Genomic DNA, 23885 nt, shown 5'->3' with positions numbered 1-23885 from the left:
GGTACTTCAGACACCACATGCAACTAAAAGTGTCTTTTGGTCTTTGTTCGCAGACTACCTCTTCAAACTGGATTTGGAAGCCTGTTCTGTGCTTAAGTTTCCACTGCAGGTTTGCATCACACTTCATTACACTGGGACAGTAAGAGTAACAGCTCTGTCCAAGCCACTGTAGCAATTGCTCTTAAGCCAGCAACAAGCTGGTCTTTCCAGTTACTATTTTGTGTCCCAAATACCGGGAACATAGAAATCACATAATTAGGAAACTGATTACAGTGCATCATAATGGGTTTTAACTAATAGTTTTGTATTAACCTATACCTGGCTGTTCCAACGCTAAGCCTTTTCCACTGGCTTCTACCATCTCCTGAAGATGCTCAAATATCCTCTGCATGAACCTGTTGATCCTGGAAGCATTTTCTGCCTTGAAAATCATAGCTAGCATTAGACCCTTGGAAGTGTAGATAGCAGGGCTGCTTCAAGGTGCATCTTCCGCAACTATGGAAGATGAGCAACTACACAGATGAGCAAGTTACTGAGTGTGGGGGGTGGATTCAAGGGGTGGAGTGGCTGAGATGCTCAAGGACCAGATCCCAGCCCCCAGTCATGAACTTATTGTCCCTTACCCCAGCATCTTGGCCAGGGGAGCTGTTCTTCTATCTACGAAGTGAAAAGTGAGGCTAGGAAAGTCATGTTCTTTGTTTCAGTGTGACAGGTCCGTCTACCAAAGGAAACCAAGAAGCCGAGAGTGACTCCCTAGCATATTAGCACACCGTATCTCAGAGTTGTGTTTCCCAAACTTGGGTCCCTAGCTGATGTTGGACTATACCTCCAATCAGCCCTGACCACTGGTCCTGTTAGCTAGGGATGTTGGGAGTTATAGTCCGACAACAGCTGGAGACCAAAGTTTGAGAAACACTGTCTCAGAGGCATGTGAGAGGAGTGCCATGAGGCAAGAAGTTATGCCCTGTGCATCTCATATGGCACGGATGTTGGCCATCCTTGGTATAGACAAGACAGACAAACAGCACTCCTCTCCCCACCCGGCAACTCTCAAAGCTGTTGTGCTGCACCCTGACTTGACTTATCTGTTGCACACTTATGTGCTAGTCTCTTAAACCCAGTTCTCCGTAGAGAATACGTGCTCTAATAAGCAGCAAGGGAAGCACTCCCAACCAATTCCCAACCCTGCTATAGCACATCATAGTCTATTGTGGTCTCATTTATGTGATATTTGTAATCCTCTCATCTCTGAATAATGAAGTTGGCATATTTGCGGGGAGGGGGCAGATCAATGCTTGAATTACAGGCAGTCTAGAGGGGCCCCAGTTCTCTTTATTTGATGCTAACCCCCTCAGCCAGTTTTTACAAAACTAAAAAGGGATTCAAAGTATGATGTAACAGACGAATTGGGTGAATTTGTTAAAACTGCAATGATATAATTTTATCAATTTAAGTTTAAAAACTGAGAGGGGGAAAAGGCTACACTGAGGCGTGGTGTTTAAAAGCAGGGAAAGTTGGGGGTGCGGGCTTATGACTTTCACTAGGGACCCTGTACCTTTTTGTCCATAACTTGAGCACCGGGGCAGATAAGACACAAACTTTCATGGAGAGAAACAACCTCTTAATCATTCCCACTGCATGCAAAAGTCTAGGAGACACAATCGGACAAAAAACGTTGACTGCTCTCCTGCGACTGGTGACTTGCTTGCTTACTTGCTAGCAACTCTGTATGATGATAGTTTGGGATTCTTTTATCCTGGGCCAGACACATGCCAGTCTAGGTGCACTGTATCCTATCCAGGGACAAATTTGCCACTGTGCCCGCTTCACCCACCAAATGGCTCGTTAGCCAGGCTAAAAAACAGGTGTGCAAACAAGAAGAGCGCTCTCTCCCTGCCCCGCCCCCTGAAAAAGGCTGAAAATGCCTTGCCGACTGGCACAGTCTGTAGACAAGCCCCCACTTCCACATACTCTGTGTAACTCTGGCTGAGTCTCCTGCAGGTCTGCTGTCTGCCAACAGCAGCCTGGCTTCCCAGAAGGCTAATTCTACAATCCTTAGTTAACACAAAGCTGTCCTGAGGATTTGCCACCTCAGCGTACATGGCTAACAGTACAGAGAGAGGAGCAGTTTCCCCAGTGCCCATAAGGGTAGATGTTACCTATGCAGACTCAGGACCAAGAGACACACTGGAATGGATTTTGAACATCCTCCTCTGTCCATGCCAGGTTCTAGCTCTTTCCTTGGCTCAAACTGCATTCTGCTTGCAGCACAGCTCCTGTCCAATTGTCCCACAGTAACTCAGCAAAGCTCTGCAAATTCACCCAAATACCAACATCCAGCTGGAGAAACTCAATTCCTCTTGGAGGGCAGAGCATCACTTACACAGTGACCTTCTGTGGTGTACACTGGTCAGTGCTGTCTGCCATTAGTCTCATGTGTTCTCTGTCCACACATCTGCCCTTACCCTTCCAAAGCAGCCTTCTTGCAAGAAACATTGGATAGTGGCCATTTGTTGATTCCTGCATTGCAGGGGGTTGGACTGGATGACCCTCATGGTCCCTTCCAACTCTACAATTCTATGGTGCTAGTTCATCTGAGCAAGCAACAATAATTCCCTACTCTGATTTCTTGTTTAGTAGACATGTGGACTGCACAAAGATTCAGTTGGCTGCCACCCCCTACCTACTGGGAAGGGATGCGTGCATATATCTGAAAACAGGCCCGGGCACAATCTGAAGGACAAGATACAGCATGGTCGCAGGGCAAGGCCCCACTCAATTTTCAGACCCACAAGAGAAGCAAATGAAATGGAAATGCTCAAAATGCAAACAGAAGATAAAGCTGCATATGCTAAGTACTAGTTAGTATTTGGAGGAAGGCCTGTCTTTCTATATCTGAGGAAGGTGCAACAAGAAGCCTGAAAAGATGCAGCAAGCACAGAATGTATGGGTGCTCCAGCCCCAAAAGCTATAGAATTGGTGGTGCGTGGAACATATGGAATGGGGCTTTCCTAAGTAAAGGAGAAGGGGACCTGGTCTAGCAGCCTTCTGCAGGCTAGGGTGGACTATAAATGCTCGGCGACTGTTGCATGCAAGCAAAAAGGTGGCCACTGCACACTGAAGGGGTATCGGTAAGTAGTGCACATAAGGATTGTGGATGTGGGACTATTTGTGGTTGGACTAGAGTAGATTTGAATGCTGGATGTAACAAGAGGGTGGGCAGACGAAGCGAGGGCTTGACATGAACAGAGGTGGGGATCTGGGCCTGACGGGCGCTGGATGTGGGGGAAGCAGGTGGCTTCAGTGTAAGGGGGGATAGGGAGAGAGCGAGCCACACACACACCACACACACCCTAGGTCATGATCTAGACAGCTTGGATTCAAGGTGGATCTTGAGGTGACTGCACGGCGCATACTGGGTGCCGCTGCTGGATGTCTGGTGGCACTCGTGCAATGTGCTGCGGGAGCCGCATCCAGGAGGGCGATCCCAGTCGGCGGGGGCGGGGAGTGGGGGGAGGCGAACGGGGGGCACCTCGGGTGGATGGATCGGGGCGATCCGCGTGCAGGCGGACGTGTGTGCGGTCGGGGTTTCTGGGTGAAGGGTGGATCGCGCGCCGCAAATGGATGCGGGGCGAGCGGTCTAAGGGCAGCAGAGGGGTGTGGATGCAGGGCGGGATGTGGGCGCGCGCTCCCGGTACCTGTGAGGCTCTGCCCTGCTCCGCACTGCTCGCCGCCGCCGCCGCCTCGGGAGTCTCTGGAAGGCCGGGCCCGGCGGGGGGCGCGGGCGGCTCTGGGGGGGCTGCTCCCCCCGCCCGCTCCCGCCGCGCCCCGGCCGCGCCCACCGCCTTATTCCGCCTGCGAGTCATGCCCGTCCCGCGCCCCACGCTGCCGCGCTCTCGCCGCCGCCGCTAACGCCGCTGTTGCTCCCGCCGCCGCCGCTAACGCCGCCGCCGCCGCCGCCGCTGCTGCTGCTTTCAGACAGGACAACAGCCAATATGGCGGCGCGGCCCGTCCGGCCCCTGCCCGCGGGGGGAAGCCTCCGCCGCCATCGCCGGAGCGGGCAGCGCCTGGGCAGCGCGCCCCCCAGCGGCTGGAGGAGGCGCCGTCCCTGGCAGAGAGCGCGTGTTCCCGGCTAGAGGCGCGGAGCTGGCGGAGGGGCCGAAGCGGGCCCGGTCTCTCGGGAGGCGGGAGCGGGGGGTGGCCCGGGGCGGAGCCGGAGTCTGCAACTCCGACGGGAGGCTAAGGTGGTCATTTGGGGTCACCAGGGCCCATTTAAAGGGAATCATCAGGAAAGCCTCAGCCGGAGCCCTCGGCGTTGTTCCACAGCATCTCCGACGAGCGCGGCGGTGCTGCAAACTTGAGCAATTCGCCTTTCTGCTCGCTGCAAGCCTCCCCTATGCAGGCCCGTCTCTGCTTCTCGCGGCTCCCCCACCCGCTGCCAGCAGTGCAGGGAGGGCACAAGGTGCAGATGTACCCCGCTGCCCCGGGTGTGTCTGAGCCTTAGCAGGTCACCTTAACTCATCACGTCTACGCGGGGATGTTAAACAACTGACACCGGAGTGTTGTGGTGCTCCGACATAGAATGGTGAAATCTCTGTATAATATATAAGCATCTTGTAAATTAAGTTTTCATGTATCTGAAAATACCTATTGCCAACAATACAATCGAATGGGGTTTTTTTTTTGGGGGGGGGAATCATATACCTACTGCAGTATAAAATTAATAAGGGAGGGGCATCGTTATAGATCTAAAAGGTGCGTGAAGTTGCATTTTAACAGGAAATAAAAGACTATCTGGAAACGATCAAATTATATATTTAGAAATAACTCATTTTGGTAATTTTTCAAATGTTTTTTAATGTTGTTAGTTATCTAGCAGATTAGTTGGAATAATTATTCTTAACCCCAAAATTAGAAATTTGTATGCTGTGTGTTCTAAATGTGGTTACAACTGCAGTCCAAACTTGGGACTGAATAAGCGGCAAAGCACTGGCCAATCGCAAGAGGAGTCTGTCACTTGCAGCCATGATCTGGTGCTGACATGCAGCATGGTAATGTTAACCTCTTCAGGAAGCACCTAGGAGGGAGGGGTGTGTGGAATAGAGATTAAGGCTGGAATGGAGTTTTGAAAGTGTACAGTACTGGTAGCCCTAGTGGTGTGGAGTGGAAGTGCCATTTGAGTAGCAAGTATCTACCCAATTGTGTTTAAAACATGTGCTGCCTTTTTAACATGTACAGTTAAAAAACATAGGTGCCACTGATAACTCTGTTGCATAGCACTTGCTACGTAACAGAACCCTGGGCTATGTGATATCTTGACACCTGAAATTTACTAAGGGTTTGGCTGCCAGAGCTGACAGTGGAAGGAACTGCATGCATCAGAGCAATAAAGGAGAATTGTAAATCAGGCCTACAACATGTGAAGCAGCCCCAAGTGAACTCAAACTAGCAGCAGATGTTTACTAGGAAGAACAATAGCTCCATGTCACACTGATCTTTACAAAATAAAACCATTCTCCCAAACCAAGTGCTTCAGGTAACAGAGGTACAATTTAGAAGTATCATGAAACTGCAAAAGAGCAATGATGTCTATTGGGTCTTACAAGATATACTGAGTGAAAGCAGAAAAGTGATCACTAATGAGAAAATAGATGCCTATAATGAAGTAGCAATCACCATCCTGAACAGCAGCTCAAAAAAAGAGAACAAAAGCTAAAGTAATTTTTTCCAGTGTAATAATAATAATGCAGTATATATTAACAAGCTGGAAGAAAAGCAAGAGTCTGCCCAGAAAGAACTGCTGTATATTGTACTCTTGGAATTATGAATGGCCTGGGAGGGCCATGTTTTCATGGGTGTGCTGGCCTTTTGGTATACAGCAGAGGGCACTGTCCCTTCACTTCTGGCAACATTAATACAACTTGCCTTACTAGCGTATCTTTCAGCCTTCATTAATTTTATGGACATTGGCCAAATGCAGACTGAAGTATTAGAGTCCTGTCCCTTCCATTTTGGGAAGCAGCTGGCTATTTTGAAATGCACTATTTCGTACAAAATGAGCAGAAATTAGCTATTTTGTACAAAAGGTGTTTCAAAAGACATTTTTGGATCTACACATGCCTCCTAATGGCCCAATTGATTTTATTTCAATATCTGCTTTTTGCCAGTGCCTTTAAATTCTTTCAGGCTATGTGATCTTCATCACCAGCTTCTCTTCAGTGCTTCCTGCTAGCCCAGCCATCCACCTTCTCCTGAAAGAGCAACTCTAGGGGCTCATCCGCATGGGAATTTAATGTGAATTTGAAACTGCATGTGCCTTGGTTTTGGGGCGTTGTCCACATTACGTTCTCCCCATTCAACTGACAGCCTATGGTTCTTCAACGCTAAACTTGGATTTTCATGATCAAGGTGAAATCCAAAATGGGAGAGTAATTTCAATATAAAATTGTTTGTTTCCTGATTGTGAATGCACCTGGAGCACATTTTGTGGGTGGGCCTTCGACATGTTTCTCTGGTGCCATCTATTGCCACCATCCACCCACTTCCATTTTGCTTCCATCAGCTGATAGGGAAGGATGCATGCTCCCAGTATCATTGTTTTTGAAATTTTAAAACAACTGTTTTGCACAGAAGAGATCTTGCACAAAACAGCTGTATTAAAAATAAAAATTGCCCTTGCAAGTAGAGGAGGCGGTGAAGGAATAGGGGAGGAAAGGAAGCAGCAGCCTTTCATGTGAGTGACTCCAAATCCTTGCTGGGCTTGGAACAACAGAGGTCTTAAAAAATATTTTTACAGTTTTGTGCAAATCTGGAATATTAGGAAACTTGTATTTCAAATATACATCCCAGGAAGCACCAAGATAGATTTTGAAAGTACCTACTCCTGCGTGGACAAAGGCACACAAACCTGCACACAGAAACAGTGACCCAAATACGCAGGAATGTGTGGACACAGTCTGCTTCTTTTTGTTCTGAATATGATAACCAACTTGATAGAACAACAGTTTTTCAGAGGCCCTAGTTTGAAAAATGTTTGTGCAGTGACTTGTCTCCAACTTCTCTGTAGCAATGCTTCCCAATAGACCTCTGGGCTTTCATAGCTTCTTTCCTCCAAACAAAAACAAAGCTTTTATTTTTCATCCCTAAGTGTTTATCTGAAACTGTCCCATAATGATTACACCCCGGTCATATTACCAATTGGCTATATACCTATCGCATTTCTCTGTAGTAACGACTACATGAAGACATCTTTAATGCTTCAGTAAAACAAATACATCCAATAGGCTGCCTTTAAAGTCTTAGTTGTCATCACCTTGTGACAAGCTGTATCCTACCCAACTGTAGGATTCTTCCCACACTCACAATTAGCTTAGAAGGGTACACTAAGGGTCATTGACAATAGGAGTGACTCCCAAGCAGACTAAGGCATAGAATCTTAGAGTAGGAAGGGGCCCAAGGGTCATCTAGTCCAACCCCCTGCAATGCAGGAATCTCAGCTAAAGCATCTGTGACAGATGGTCATCCAATCTCTGCTTTAAAACTTCTAAGGAAGGAGAGTCCACCACCTCTCGTGTGAGTCTGTTCCACTGTCAAACAGCTCTTACTGTTAGGACGTTTTTTCGAATGTTTAGTCAGAATCTCCTTTCTTGTAACTTGAAGCCATTGCCTCAAGTTCTACCCTCCAGAGCAAGAGAAAACAAGCATGCTCCCTCTTCCATATGACAGAACTTCAGATGTTTGAAGATGGCTATCATATCTCCTCTCAGTCTCCTCCAGGCTAAACATACCCAGCTACTTCAAGCGTTCCTCATAAGACTTAGTTTCCAGACACTTGATCATCTTGGTTGTCCTCTTCTGCACACATTCCAGCTTGTCAACAGCCTTCTTTAAATTGTGGTGCCCAGAACTGGACACAGTACTCCAGGTGTGGTTTGACCAAGGCAGAGTAGAGTAGTACTATTACTTCCTTTGATCTGGACACTAGACTTCTGTTGAGGCAGCCTAGAATAGTGTTATCTTTTTTTGATGCTGCATCACTGTATTGTCATGTCTTAAGAGCTGCTTCAGGCTCCCTCTGCTGAATGAACAAAGCAAATATTTGTTGTTTTTAAGTGTGATTGGTAGCTATTTTGAAAGAGGGGGCTGTCAGTAAGCAAGGACAGGCCTACCCCTCTAGACGTGTGAGGATAGTATTGCTGACCGGGATGGCTGTAGATAATTGAAGATGCATCACAGCAGTTTCAGCTGGATGCCAAAGGTGGCAATAAGCAGAATTGTTGCAGGAAATGTTGCAGGCATATTTTAACCACCAGAGGGCTTACCTTGCAGGAAATGGGGAAAGAGAGAGTGGCAGAACACCATACGAACATAATAAAGTCATACCTCATGTTACATCTGGTTTATGTTATGTTCTTTCAGGTTACGTCCCGCGGTGATCCGGAAGTACCGGAAAGGGTTATTTCCGGGTTTTGCTGCTCGCGCATGCACAGATGCGCAAAATGACGACATGCGCATGCGCAGAAGTAGCAAATTGCAACCCGCACATGCGCAGACGCGCCACTGCGGGTTGCATTCCTTTCATGTTGTGAATGGGCCTCTGGAATGGATCCCATTCGCAATCAGAGGTACCACTGTAGCCCTTCTGAATCAGACGAAAGGCCCATCTAGTCCATCTCAACCAGATGCAGGACATGAGCACAACAGCCCTCTCCCACTTGTTCTCTCCAGCAGCTGGCATTCAGAGACCTGCTGCCTCTGACAATGGAGGTAGAACATAGCCCTCATGCCTAGTAGCAATGAGAGATTGAAGTCTGTTGTGTTACCTTGCTGTACCACATGTCGTTTATCCACAAGCAGGGATGTGGATGTTCTAGAAAACGTTGCGTCAGTAAAATTTTCATGAAAGTTTTCTGCTGCCTTAAATTGATAAGGATCTGAACTACCATATATTTATTTCACACTTTAAAATAATGATAATAATTGTATGCCACATTTGTACACTATATGGATTGGATTTTTTTTTCCAGTACCCAAAAGTTTTTACTGAAATAACTGAATAGGAAATAAAATCAATAAAGTGCACTACATGTTGTTTCAATGATATATTCAAACAGATTTAAAGTGTTGGTTGGATTTTCACTGGAGCACTTGGAAAATCATTAGGGTTTTTTTATTCTTTATTGAAAAATAAAAAGTACAAAATAACAAGTGCACAGAGCAAAGTAAGACACAAAAAAGAAGAAGAAATAAGCAATAGTACCCATGAAGAAAACAACAACAAAGATATTGTGTTCATTACAAAAAAAGGGGGGGGGCTTCTTATTGTAGTTAACCAGATAATTGTAAGACTTGCTAATGTCATATATTTCCTTTATATTATTTAGATTTTGAGGGGGGAAACGAAGGCACTGAAAACTCTGCAGCCAGCTTTGAAAACTTTTGATTAGTACTACAGTGGTAGCTCAAGTTACAAATGCCTCAGGTTACAAACACTTAAGGTTACAAACTCCGCTAACCTGGAAGAGTTACCTTGAGTTGAGAACTTTGCCCCAGGTTGAGAATGGAAATCATGTGCCGGTGGCGCAGTGACAGCAAGAGGCCCTATTAGCGAAAGCACGTCTCTAGTTAAGAACAGTTTCAGGTTAAGAACGGACCTCCGGAACTAATTAAGTTCGTAACTAGAGGTACCACTGTGTATCCACTGCAGTTGTTTACTCATCGTGAGATCAATCCAAGGGTGGTTGAGTCCATGGGAGAGCAATTGCCACATCCGGAACCCTTCTTGCTGGCCAGCTGTGGCCAGAGCGGGAGGGTGATCCTTTTCCTTCTCCTCCCTGGCCTTATGTTGAATCCAGTGGGAGAGAAATTACTTTCCCAGCCTTAGGGCTTCTGTTGTTTCTGGCCCTCCCTGGAGGTGTGAGACAATGGTGACTGATGCCCACTGAGACTGGTAGGGCAGAAGGCCAACAGCAGGTGGAGCCCAAGTCAATGACAGGCAGAGCCAACTAATTTCAGTTTTGTCCCCCTTCTTCCTCCTCAGCTGAGATCTACAAGGGAAACACTGAGACTAAGGAGGAGGAAGCTGATAAGGCAGTGCTACACCCTGCATTGGTTATAAGTAACAAAGGCAGGTGGGTGGAGGCTGACTGAAGGGGGGCTGAGGTTGGTGGGGCTGTCCGAATGGACCAGCCTCCACTGGGGTGGGAGCAACAAGGGTGCTGGAGATCTTCCAGATCCATAGCCAGATCCACACACACATCACGGGTGGAACATCAACAGCAGGATGTCACTGCCTACAGCTTAACTGGACAACCTTGAAATAATTTACTTGTGAAAATATGTGTTTTTAAAAATTTCAAAAAGCTTTGTATGGTTTTGTTAATATTCTGTTGGGTGGCTGGGGAAACCCAGCCAGATGAATGGGGTATAAATAAATTGTTGTTGTTGTTTACCTCCACCTTTTGAAGGAATGGATGAAAAATCTAAACAACAACAACATAATTATGAGTGCTGGCCTACTGGCAGCTGCCTTCTTCAACAGGCGAGTAGCACATGGTAACATTGAATAGCCTTTAACCTGCCTGGGGAGTGCTTGGCCCATTACTAATGAATTTTATGAAAATTCATTTCTAAAAATGGAAAACTTTCCAAACCTCCATCACCATGCACAAATGATTAAAGAATTCCTGCCCTGAGTAGCCTGATTCTTATAATCATGTGATGAGCTTCTGGAGATGATTCTTTGCTCATCTTAGATGCGTCTAGAGACACAGGCTGATTTAAATACTATGCTTTTTATAAATTGCAACAAGAGAAATACAGGTAATCATGCTCAAAGCATATATATGTGTGTGTGTACTCATATTTTTTAGTTAACAATATTGAAACTGAAAACAAAAGTACTATCCAGTCTAGTAGTGTTTACATAAACCTCTAAAATGGCGAATAGCAACCTCCTTATCAATAATATTTTACCAGTTACAGCAGCTGCTCACCTCCTGACAGCATTCCTTGGGTTATTTTAAATTGGTAGTGAGAAACCTCTGGTCCACCAGGCCTCCCATTTCGGCCCACAGCATAGTTTAGGCTAAACCACATACACCTGTGCATCATAACCTCACTGAACCTACAGAGCAAATCTGAAAAGGAAGGACCAGCAGTGCACTCTTAAATGTGCTCCCAAATCTTCCTTTCCAGCTGCTGTTACAATTGCAGAGAGAAATGTGCCAAATTACTGCACACTTCCTATTCTTTCAAAGGTGTGGTTTGTTCAAAGGAAGATTTTGCTTTTGCAGTCAAACTTGAATTCAAACTGGGCTGGCTAGGAAGGATCGGGAGCATGCTTCAGAATGCGCTCCCATTCTTCCTTTGAAACCACATCACCTGTTTTAAATTGAGCCAGGATTTTGATAACTGACACCTGCGATTAAGGGGTGGGGCAAGTCAACCCAGGCTCCTGTCACGTTTCAATGGTGTTCAAAGTTGATCAATTAACCACATTCCTTAAAAGAATAGCTGCAGTCCAATGGAATGATGTGCACTGACAGAACATAATGGGACTTAAAAGCTGTTGGAGGGTGGGATTAGTAGAGAAAAGATCCTATCAGGAAGCTGAAACCAGCTACTAGAGAACTAATTCCTGCTTCCCTGCACAGCCGTTGAGTTGTATTTCTCGACAAGTACAAGTACCTGTGTCACCATTTCCCATAAACCACGCTGACTTCCTGTCAAGCACACCCTCAGGATATGAGAAACACAGACAAATATTGCTTTCCTTGGAATTCAGCTTCTAGTCAAAAGAGCCACACACGTCCACTGTGTGCTGCACACGTGCTGGTATTTTATTATTATTTATATCCCACTCCCCCCCCCCAGGAAAAACACAGCGATGTTGGGGGTGGAGGTTACTATAGCTCTGCCACACCACCGGCTTTTCCTGCAGGAATCTAAATGAGCATGAATTGAAACTAATTTGGGTAGACTTTGGTAGACTTCTCATTTTCACAGCAGAGATGATACCCAATATTTTAATTTACTCCATTTAAAAAAAAATTCCCCCTTAATGTGCCCAATAGTAGAGTTAAACAAACTTTCTTTTTTTTAAAAAAGAAATGATTATTCACAAATATTTAAATTGTTCATGGCAAATTGGAACACCTAGACTTTGCTGGATTTGTTTGAATTTTGGTAGCAATATTTATACATAGTTCTGCATTTTTATACTTCATTTTAGGCCTGCCACCTCATATACCGTAAATCTGATTACTTCCTAATATATGAAGTTGTGTGTATGGCATTTGATAATATTAATGCTGCATCATTCACAAAAATGTTGGTAAGACATTCCTTCCCCTGTATAGTTATCACTTGATGATGTATATATATTTTCTAACAGCCATGGCAAAGGGATTCCGAATAATAAGGGGGATAAAGAACACCCTTGCTTTGAAGGAAGGGACAAAAACTTGCTGAACTAACTTTGGAAATTGGGATGTATGAGGGGGGTGGGTGGGGGGAAGTCAGGGAAAGAGGGATAAGAAAGTAAGGGTATGAAATTATACGTGTTTTGTCTTTGTCTTTTTATGTGTGTGTTGTCTGTATAAAATTTGAAAACCCAATAAAAATTAAAAAAAAAGAACACCCTTGCTTTGTAGAAACATCCTCAAGCTACTCCCTCCCCCCAAAAAAGGTGGAAAGAGAAACCTCTTGCTATTTCAGTGATACTTTTTTCATATGCTTACTACTGTCCCCAAGACGTTTTTGTTTAAAGATATGGGCTGTTGAGAAATACCCTCAGGGAGATCCTTGTTATTGTCAGTGTTCTGGGACAGGGATTGTGCCCCAAAAGTTATGGGTTGGGTGGGACAGTTATAAAATTATTATAAATTGTTATGTATCAAGGAACTAACGGTTCCTTAAAACTTTTGTTGTTGTTGTTTAGTTGTTTAGTCGTGTCCAACTCTTTGTGACCTCATAGACCAGAGCATGCCAGGCACTCATGTCTTCCACTGCCTCCCACAGTTTGGTCAAACTCATGTTGGTAGCTTTGAGATCACTGTCCAACCATCTCGTCCTCTGTCGTCCCCTTCTCCTTGTGCCCTCCATCTTTCCCAACATCAGGGTCTTATCCAGGGAGTCTTCTCTTTTCATGAGGTGGCCAAAGTGTTGGGAGCCTCAGCTTCAGGATCTGTCCTTCCAGTGAGCACTCAGGGCTGATTTCCTTAGGAATGGATAGGTTTGATCTTCTTGCAGTCTATGGGACTCTCAAGAGTCTCCTCCAGCACCATAATTCAAAAGCATTGATTCTTCAGTGATCAGCCTTCTTTATGGTCCAGCTCTCACTTGAAGCTATTATTAACATCCCAAAGAACAGAAGGATTGTGTCTGGTAAGGGAAAGAAACTCAGATTTGTTTTGTGACAACCTATTTTCCCTCAGCTCTGATTAATACGTGTGCAGAGAGGGGACAAACAATGTTTATGGCCAGCTTTTATTTCACAGGCCTTTTCCTCCAGCTGGTACTCAATGAGCTGGGATTTTTGCTTGTAGCACCGTACCATCTTAGATACCATGGCAAGCAAGCAGGATAATCTTAATACCAAACTACTCTGGATATACTTAATGGAATTGTAGTATTCAAATATTTTACATAAAAATATCAAGTGACATCTTCAGTAACATTCATACTTGCGCTGTGCCATCAATGCACTGTAGATCCAGCCTCTGGTCATGGAGGGCAGGAAACCCCCAAGAGCAGCTGTCTGGCAATTTAGATAGGAAGTGAAAGTGGTGAGGTTTATAACACCACACAGTAGTGGCAGCAGCTCTTCCTTCCACCTGTCTTATCTGCAAAACATCCAATTGGTCAATAAACTCCCATTGCCAGCAAAGCCCCCAGAGCAGAACTTGCGTAACTACTTCAGGAAATGCTACATAATTACCTATGGGACAGGGAATACAGGTAAAGAGAAAAATCTGTTTTAGTGTTTAATAGCAGCAGGTAGTTTGAAACCACGTAAACCTAACTGGCATTGTTCAAATACGTATTTTATAGCTGCTTTCCACACCAAAAGCCATAATTCCATGTATAATTTTCTCTCTCTGTATATATCTTCATATACAGTATACGTAAAAATGTAATGCTGTCATCACTATCAGCCCTCTTTGGAAGATTTGTTGTGCCACATCACAATCCTGGAACTGCATGAAGTCAGGGGAGGGGAGGGAGAAAAGAGAAGACAGGTTTAAAAACAGGTTTTAAACATCAACAGAAGCTTGAATAAAAGAGATAAAATGTTATAATAAACAATGGCTGAGGCATCAGGAGAGTATATTCATCTTAAAGATACAGTAACGACTCATTGAATGGGGGTGGGGAATCTTCTGCAATGTGTGTTTGTTAAACTACGGTAGGTCTCTACTCTAGAGTCTGTTTTAAAGGCCAAGGCACAGCATGTGGATTAATAATAGAGTGTTTTAGAAGATGCCCCCCCCCAGCACCCACCTGAATATCCACAGCTGGTCCCCATAGAGCTAGCATTAGGAGGCAAGCATTTCCAGGGAAACATAAGCCCTGGCAAACCTGTAGGCTCTCCCTCCGGCCTGCATATCTTCCTCTGATGCTGGTATAGGGAGCCAACAAGGCATATCGGGTTCCTATACATACAGTATTAAGAAACACACTTGTTTCTGGCTGGTTCCCTCTAATTTATATGGCAAATATTGGCAAAATGGAGTGAAATGAAATGGTGACTGTGTGTGTGCTCACATTCTCTCTGTGTGTATGCCTGGTTGTTTATTCTGTGTTGATAAGGTTGTTGTAGCCATCATAAAGGATAATAAAGAAAGAACAAACAAAGGATCAGAAAGCTAGAAAATTACAAATCCTGTTTTTAAAACAAACAACAGAAGTTTGAAGCTGGAATCAGACCTCAGGGCATGTTCTGAAGGGACAAGATGCAGTAAAGTGAAAACTCAGCAGGTCTAGATTGAGTCTGTAGGTGCCTGGATGGGAGCCCGCTTGGGAAAGCCCTCTGGAGTGGAAGAAAAAGCAGGACACAGAAAGGTAGCAAACAAAATAATATATCGTGCCCCCCTTCCGAAATGGCGCCCCTAAGCCGGGCACGTCGGCGCGTCCTCTCATATCTACCTACCCCAGGTGCCCCGCACCCAGCTGGGATACCAGCCCGGCCAAACAACACCTCTGAAAAGGCACTCTGAAAGGACTTTGGAGCTCGATCATCATAATAGGATCTCTTTTTCCAAACTCTGAGGGCCCTCTCCAGGGATGCCAACTTGAATAAAATAGAGGGGTGCAGGTAAGCCCCGCCCCGCATAATCGATCACATGATGAGGTGCAAGCACACTATTTGAATGGCAATGCCCATAAACTTTGGGGTGGTCCGGCCCCCTCAAATATTTTATGGGGGGGGTTGGCTCCTATGGCCCCCTCGGAGGGCGGAAAGTTATTTCCGACCCCCTCCCCGCTCGTTCGCCCCCCACCCCTCGGAGACTAGTGCTGTTCCGCACGTTTCGCAGGGAGCCGCTGGTGTCCTCCCGCTCCGCGAGGTGGGCGGAGACCCCACGCCGCCCCTTCGAGGCCGCCAATTCGCTCGCGCGCGCGCACGCTAGGGGGCGTCGGCCTCGTCCGCCAAGCGAGCTCCGGAGCAGGGCGGGGATAAAAGCGTGCGGGTGCTCCCATGTCCCGCTCCTGGAGCCCGAAGCCCCGCCTCGACCCGCCCCGGGGAGGCGCCAAAGGGCAGCCCCAGGCGGAGGCGGCGGAGCGCAGACGGCTCAGGTGTGTCTGCTGGAGCCAGAGCGCTTTCTCCCACCGACGCCGCCGACGCCGACGCGCACGGAGCTCGAGCCATGCTGCCCGCCGCCGTCCGCAGGTGGCTGCATAGACCCAAGGTGAGGAGGGGGGCTCCGAGAAGGGGCTCTTCCCAGCCCGGGACGGGCTCCCCGACGGGCTCGCGCTCGGTTTCTTTCTCGCTGTCTCTGGGCTAGGCCCGGTGAGGGCTCCTTTTTCTCTTCTCGGCATGTTTCGGGGGGGGGGGGGGGGCTTCTCGCGCCTCGGTCTTCGCTCCCCGCGTCCCGTCCGCGACCCACCTCGCTTTTCGCTCTAAGGCTCCGGACTTGAATTCGGACTTCTCAGGAGTTGCTTCTCTTTCGCGGCAGCGATCCTGATCACGCGGAGGCTGCCAAATCAGGGTCGAGGATTACAGCTGAGTTAGCCTCCAACTTCTTAAAACGCCCCTCTCCCAGCTGCCTTCACAATCCGGGTGGTAAAAGAATGAGCCCCCCCCCTTTCCAATGCCCGCTTGGGGGTGAAATGAGAGTTTCAATGCGTGGTAGTGATTTGCTGAGTATAGGAGCCTTTGATGTTGTAGCTCTTCGGGAATGACATAAGTGTACACAGGTGTGTCTTTGTGTACGCCTTTGTATTTGTTTCTTCATTCGTCTACTGCCACTTTGTCCTCTCGCCTGCTGGTAAACCTGGAGCCTTAAGACCTTAGAGGTGTGGAGACCTTGCTCCCTTCAGTGGCTGTTGTCTCTGGCAGTCAAGGGCTCTGTGGTGCGGGGTGGCTTCTTTCTCAACTTTCCTAGAATCCCAGTCTTGCAAGAGGGGATCTCTGATATCATCTAGTCCAACCCCTTCCTTCCCAAGCAGGAAATCCAGTTCAATAGCATCCTTCATTCAGCCTCTGCTTAAACACCTCATTAGGAAAGCCCACCAGCTTTTAAAGCAGCCTGTTCTGCTAGAGAACTGCTCATACCATCAAGCACTTCTTCCTAATGTTTAGTTGAGAAATCCCCTTCCTTGTAACTTGAACCCATTGCTTTGGGTCCTCCCCGAACCAAGCAACAAATCAAATTTGCTCCACCTGTGTGTCAGCCCTTCAAATAATTCACCTTCTTCTGTACCGCATGCTTCTACTTTTTTCCTGTCTGTCACCTTCTGCCAGTCGTGGCACTAGAAGATTCCCCACAGCAAAAAGCATCTCTGTACTGGTTAGGTTTGCTCTAAGGATTTCTTCTAGAGTTTTCATCCAGGTCTGTGGCTACCATAATGGAGACATACATTTCATATGGGTAAAGAAAAGGGTGTATGTGACAGATCAAGGTATGTATTGCTGAAAACACTCATCTCCCTTTCTAACACGTTAAAAAGCTGCTCAAAACAGCCAGCAACAGGAGAGATTAAAGCCAAAACAGACCAATAAGCGCAGTGAAAAACCAGCTGTGTGGTAACTGATACCAGGTTTTAGAAGTCACCCAAACCCTATGCTAAAATGAAAGTATTTTAGTCTCACTTTATTTTAGTCCATGGGGGAGGGGGCTTTTAGGCCAGACCTTGTGGCCAAAAACAGCTGCCCCATACCACTTGTTTAGGAGAGGGAGATCTGGGCCAGTTGTGGATGGAACTGAAAGCCTGAAGTTTGTGTGTAAATAGGTGTTGTGCCATCACTTCTTTGCAAGGGTGAAACTGAAGTTTGTGGGTGGATGCAACTGGCTCTACAGGGATTGGTGTCATCTATTGGCTGGCAGGGGGTTGACTTCCTGCTGACTTGTTTATGACTCATATTTCACTCAGCCAAGCATATACCAAGGTGTAATTAGTAAACAGAACCGGGGTTGCTAGCTCTACTCTAGGGAATAAACCTAGGTTTATGTTGTGTGCTAGATAGCTCAGCTGAAATTGCTGGTTGACACTAAACTTACTGTGCTGGATGAGCTTTAATTTTTTAAACCACCTTGTATTCTAGGAATGAAAAAGTCACTGTTTCTCCATCAATGTTTTTGGGGCAGAGCTAAAAACCCCACTTTATTATTGAGAGATTGAGAGATTCTTATTTTATATAAGTAAAACAATAATTGGGAATAGGAGCAAAGGGGTACGGATTACAGCCTACAATTTGCTGATAAAAGTAAAAATGTGTTGTGGAATTCTCTGCCTCAGAACTTGTTTGAGGCCTAAAGCAGAGCAGCATTCAAATGGATTTTGACAGTTATGTGTGAGACTGGATTACTTGGAGCTGGAATAATAAAATGCCAGCAGATTTGGGGAATAGGTGTGAAGGCTACTTTGGGAATTAATCCACCCTCTAATGTGGGGGTCAAGTGACTGGCATGTTTCAGGGAGAAAGGAAGAGACTATTTAAATACTTCATGGGTTTATATTTTTTTGTTTTTTGACACTTAAAGTCAGAGATTGCATACTAAACTAGGTAGGTGAAAGGACTATCTGATCCATTCGTCACACTCTATGAACGGTACAGTGTGTTGTAAATCGCTTTGAGGTTTTATTACAGTCAAGTGGGATATAAATATTGTGAAATAAATAAATGTTGCAACAATGGTGACGTACAAAGAATATAGTGCATATGGGTTCAAATCTAAGCACTGAGAAGAGAAAACCTGTAGGTCTTGCTTTTAGTACAAGGTGCTTAGTTTCCTCTTATGCTACTATAGTGGTACCCCGGGTTACACACACTTCAGGTTACAGACTCCACTAACCAGAAATACAGTGGTACCTCGAGTTACATACACTCAGGTTACAGACTCTGCTAGCCCAGAAATATTACCACGGGTTAAGAACTTTGCTTCAGGATGAGAACAGAAATCGTGCTCCAGCGGCGCGGCGGCAGCAGCAGGCCCCATTAGTTAAAGTGGTGCTTCAGGTTAAGAACAGTTTCAGGTTAAGAACGGACCTCCAGAACAAATTAAGTTCTTAACCCGAGATACCACTGTAATATGAAGCTGATTTTAAGGCCTTGCTGTTCAATTGCTGGGGCTGAGATTGAAGGACATCTTTATTTTTAAAAAGCTATTTTGCCCTTACTACAGTGGTGCCTCGCAAGACGAAATTAATTCGTTCCGCAAGTTTTGTCGTCTTGCGATTTTTCCGTCTTGTGAAGCACAGTTTCCCATAGGAATGCATTGAAAATCAATTAATGCGTTCCTATGGAAACTGACTTCAGACCAGGTCCGGGGACAGTCTGTCCCCCGACCTCTTCTGAAGGCTGGGGGGGGGACCAAGGGCTTTTCTTCCCACCCCCAGCATTTTAAAAAACCCCGGGACAGCGGGGGACTTCTCCACTGTCCGGGGCGATCTTAAAATGCTGGCGGGCGGGAGCGAAGCCTCCGCTGCCGCCCGCCAGCATTTTAAAAAGCCCCTGGACAGCGGGGGACTTCTCCGCTGTCCCGGGGTGATTTAAAAGCCCTCGGGAAGGCAGGCAGGGGGGACAAAGACTTTTGCCCCCTGCCAGCCTTCAGAAGAGGTCCAGGACCTCTTCTGAAGGCGGGCGGGGGGCGAAAGTCTTTGCTCCCCCCCGCCTGCCTTCAAAAGCCGTCCGGGACAGCGGAGAAACACGCTGCGTTTCTCCGCTCTCCCGGGAAGGCAGGCAGGGGGGAGCAAAGACTTTTGCCCCCCGCAGGCCTTCAGAAGAGGTCCTGGACCTCTTCTGAAGGCCGGCGGGGGGCGAAAGTCTTTGCTCCCCCCCACCTGCCTTCAAAAGCCGTCCGGGATAGCGGAGAAACGAAGGCTGGCGGCGGGAGAAGGTCTCTCCGCCCGCCGCCAGCCTTCGGAGGAGGTCCGAGGACAGTGGGGAAGACGCGCTGCGCTTCCCCGCTGTCCCGGAGATTTCCCTATGGGCTTTCGTCTTGCGAAGGAAGCCCATAGGGAAATTCATTTTGCGAAGCGCCTCCAAAACGGAAAACCCTTTCGTCTAGCGGGTTTTCCGTCTTGCGAGGCGTTCGTCTTGCGGGGCACCACTGTATATTCCTGTGTACGCCCTTACCTGGGAGTAAGTCCCATTGAATTCAGTGAGACTTACTTCTGAGTAGATATGCATAGAATTATGCTGTGAATGTTCCTCAACTTGGGGGAAAACCCACGCATTTCACATAGAAAACTAGCCATCACGCTGAATTCTTAGTTTTCTATATGCAGGGATTTTTATTTTTGGCGAGGAACATTCAATCATGATGTGTTCCAGTGCAGATGCATGTTAACACATTGGTAAGAAGTAAGCCATAGTTAAAACAAACAAACAAACAAACAAACAAACAAACAAACAAACAAACAAACATTTTTGTGACCCAACTGCTCATGTATGAAAAAACTGATTGTTTGGAAAAAAAATTTGAAAGAGAACATTCCTGTGGCTGGTGAGACTCATACATCCAGTAGCTATGAACTCTTGAAAATCCAGTTCTTGTTTTTTTTATTGTTGGCTGTTTATCCAGAAGGAACCAAAAATAGCATTTAGCTGCTTACCAGTGACAATAGTTGCTCATGAATCCTATTATTGCTTTTCTGTTCCTTTTCAGATATTTCATAATCATATTAGGTAACTCTTCATTATTGGCCACTTTTTTTTTTCTAAACAGCAATGAATCACCCCCTCTTGCTTGCCCTTATCCACATTCTCAAGAGTGAATGAAAAATGTATCATAAAGAATTGATGAAAAGGCAAATCGGTATAAAGACTTTGTGTGTGTGTGGTCATTTGTTGACTTCGTTGTAGCATTACAGAGAAGCTTCAGTTCACCTGCTTGTCAGCTGTGGGAGAGCCAAGAGAACTCTGAGTCTCTCGTGGTGGGGTCATATTTATTTGTTCAACTCTGCGGACAGTGAATGTGAAGGCCACAGGCCAGTTTATTCAACATCTGTTACGTACGTCTATCCTTGACCAATCTGTCTTAATAGAATTTAGGGAATAGCGTATTGCTGGCATTTTGAAAAGGAGCGTTTTTCCTTGCATTAATTTGTCACATTGCAAAACGGGGTGTGTGAGGGGGAATAACAAATGGGGCATAATTGTCACTTGTGAGTGACAGTTGAACTCCCCTGGTTCGAAAGATAAAGCTTGCATCTTGTTGATCTTTGCGCAGCTCTGTAGTTAGGGATAGGCAACATTTTTTGTCCTGAACAGCCACATACAGCTGGGGGGGGGAGAGGCTGAATGCCAGTGGGGGTGACTAGAGCCAGCCATGCCCGCTCTAATTCACACAGGGCTGCGCTCCTGTGCTTTAAGAGAGCAGTTCCAATAGCCTACCTGGGTATGCCATGATAGCTAGCCAAGTACACAACTGCAGAACTGTTGTTGAAAACTAACTCTGCATTTAAGCATCCCTGGAGAGAGAGCCCAGGTGGCTCACCATGGCCCATTGCATGCTAACGCAAAATGCATTTTTAGTATAGGAGCCCCAGAAGGAGCAGATGATTCAAACATGCTATCAGCAATGTAAATAAATATCACAACTTTATTTTAGGGTGGCCTAAAAAGCAGCGTCTCCTTTTGTAGCCACTTGGATTTGGTTATTGATAAGCAGATAGCTCAGTCCATAGAACACAAAATTCCTAATCTTAGGGTCCCTTCTAACTCTACAATTCTATGTGTTGGATTTCTTGCCCTTATATTGTAGAAGCCCAGTCAGTTACATACTCAGAATATTCATTATTTGCTAAGGTTTCCTTGCATTAACTTGCCACATTGCTGCAAATCTGTAACGCTATACTCACTCACCTGGGAGCAAGTCCTGTTGAACATAGACTTCTGAATCTGCATACAATCAGTCTGTAATTACCGTATATTTCGCTCCATGACACGCACCTGACCATAACACACACGTAGTTTTTAGAGGAGGAAAACAAGAAAAAAAATATTCTAAACGAAACAGTGGATGTATGATTTTTGTGGTTCATGTTGTGGCCACAGATATGTGATCTGTTTGGGGTAGCCCAATGCAAAAATCCTGAGGATCCATGTGGATCCGTGCTTTGTAACCAAGTTTTTGCGCCATTGCGGCCCCATGAAACAGTGTGTGTGTGTGTGCGTGTGTGTGTGTGTTTTGGTGCAGGCGTAGCCATGGACATGCTATGTGATCTGATGGTGAATTTGGGGTGACCCAGTGCAAAAATCCTGAGGATCCATGTGGATCCGTGCTTTGTAACCACATTTTAAGTGGGGAGGGAAGGAAAAGCACTCAAGGGACAAGGAGCACCCGTGGGGTGGGTGGAGAAGGATGCTGCTAATAATGCAGGAGAGGGGTATAAGGGAAGAAGGCTCCTCTCTTCTCCCGCTTTGCTCCTTTAAAACAAGCAGGCTCTGCTTCTCTCCCTCCTCCCCAGCTGAAAATGAAAATGCTGAAAAGCTTTGCTGCTATTTAGCGAGCTGAGTGGGGAGGAGAGAGGGACAAAGAGCACGGTTGATTTAAAGCAGCCAACCAGACAGGAGCCGCTTACACCTGTGTAAGCGGCTCCTCTCCCACTTTGCTGTTTCAAAGTGAGCCACGGAGGAGGGAAGGAAGGGGGAACCATGGATCCTCTGCTCACGACTGCAGCAGATCCCCCCGCCATCCGTAGGCATTCACTCCATAACACGCACAGACATTTCCCCTTACTTTCTAGGACAAAAAAAGTGAGTGTTATGGAGAGAAAAATATGGTACTTTTTAAAAATAAGGTTTTATTAAAGCATTTCTTGGGAAAAGAATGGAAAAAGTATGGAAGGAATTTATTTGAAAAAAATAGGACAGAAAAACGCTGCAAATACAACAGGAAATGGGATCGGAAGATATGGAGTTGGGTGTGAATTAATGAATACATAATAAGTAAACAACTATGGAATATTATTTTAACATATCACAGCGGAGAGAATCAGGCTGTAATTAGTGTAGTCTGAAGACTTCCTCACTAATGATTTTTATGCTGCATTTGGTATGTCTTTTAAAATTAACAGGAAGCTGGACCCTGAACTGATGATTTTTCTAGGAACACTATCTTTTGATAGTGATTTCCTCCTTAAAGCTGTCAGCCACCTTTATTGGTTAGCCACAAATTCTTTCTTGCCCCACATAACTCTTTGCTTCTCCTCGATTTGCACACAGAAGGTCCCAGGTTCAATCCCTGGTGTTTCCATGTTGGGCTGGAAATGCCTCCCGCCTGAAACCTTGGAGAACCACTGCCAATCAGTGTAGACAACATGGACAGATGGTCTGGCTTAATACAAGGCAACTTCCCATGTTCTTTTAAGTCAAATGTCTTAAGCATACATCTCTCTCTCTCTCTTTTAATAGTGGATCAACACCACTTTCTGCTATCCTGACTGCATACTCTGTGGGTTGCACAGATCTTGTGGAGCCGATTGCCTGTCTGTTACTAGTCAGTATGACGGTGCATCACAATGTCCTGTTTACAGGGTCCCACAAGTATTTGCTTTGCTCATTAGCCAGACGTTACTTGTGGTCACCGCAAGGCCTTCTCTAAATCTTGTGCTCATACAAAACACTTTAAGGAGAGGTGTAAGGGGGTGTTGTCTCATAGCAAGTTGGTTTCCGGAGCAGGTTGAAGTAGTGTTACGATTCGTGTGGCTTCTGCCTACTCCAAAGCTGAACATGAAACAAGAGAACCACCTCCAGCCCTCTCAAGTTTTCTGCCCATACCAGAGGACTTGAGGGCGGAGAGTAGAGGAAAGGTTTTGTGTTGAAACCACCGACGAGTGTGTTGATCTTGTGATTGTGATGAGCTGCAGCTAGACAGATCAGTGGTCAGAGAAGGTTCTCTCTGTTCCAAAGCTCAGTGCAACATAAGAGGTGGCGTCAGAGTCCAATGCTATTTACAGAGAACTTGGGGGAGGGAGTTTGGGTGTTGCGGAGCATCATTACCCAGAAGCTTGCAGCTTCACTTCTAGGTTGGAGCTATAAGCCCATTCCAAAGAGACAGCATTTCATTAGCTTGGGCTTCAGTAAAAACCTCGGGAGCCAATATCTTCCAGACGTTCTATCAAGGCCATTTAACTTGGTATCATTTTACAATTAAACCTGTAATATCAGCAAAAGGTTAAAATAGGGTTTGTTTAACAAGAACCCTTTCCCTGCGAAA

At 46.0% G+C, this 23885-nt stretch overlaps 2 protein-coding genes and 1 long non-coding RNA gene across 4 annotated transcripts in view; 1 reads left to right on the top strand and 2 right to left on the bottom strand.

Moving 5' to 3' along the window:
• FAM193B (family with sequence similarity 193 member B) overlaps positions 1-4001 on the bottom strand; it is a 30181-nt gene extending 26180 nt beyond the window's left edge. For both annotated transcript variants that reach the window (XM_028718486.2, XM_028718487.2), the window contains exon 1: positions 3699-4001. In XM_028718486.2, the coding sequence (XP_028574319.2) occupies positions 3699-3866 (168 nt within the window). In that variant the 5' untranslated portion in view covers positions 3867-4001. The remainder of the gene's footprint in view (positions 1-3698) is intronic.
• An 8636-nt stretch (positions 4002-12637) lies between these two features.
• On the bottom strand, positions 12638-16209 carry LOC114591443 (uncharacterized). The gene is made up of 4 exons (XR_003705270.2): positions 16107-16209; positions 14929-15031; positions 13686-14198; positions 12638-13383 (listed from the first exon to the last, which is right to left on the bottom strand). It is a non-coding gene; the product is annotated as an uncharacterized LOC114591443 (long non-coding RNA).
• The window catches only part of ZFYVE28 (zinc finger FYVE-type containing 28), a 29929-nt gene continuing 21757 nt past the window's right edge, over positions 15714-23885 (top strand). Inside the window, exon 1 of the mRNA XM_028718485.2 lies at positions 15714-15908. Within this exon, the coding sequence (XP_028574318.2) occupies positions 15867-15908 (42 nt within the window). The 5' untranslated portion in view covers positions 15714-15866. The remainder of the gene's footprint in view (positions 15909-23885) is intronic.

This window comes from Podarcis muralis, chromosome 2, assembly GCF_964188315.1.
Source record: "Podarcis muralis chromosome 2, rPodMur119.hap1.1, whole genome shotgun sequence".
In the NCBI taxonomy this organism is placed as follows: Eukaryota; Metazoa; Chordata; class Lepidosauria; order Squamata; family Lacertidae; genus Podarcis; species Podarcis muralis.
Note: the sequence above shows the minus strand (reverse complement) of the source record. Positions and strands in the feature narration are given on the sequence as shown.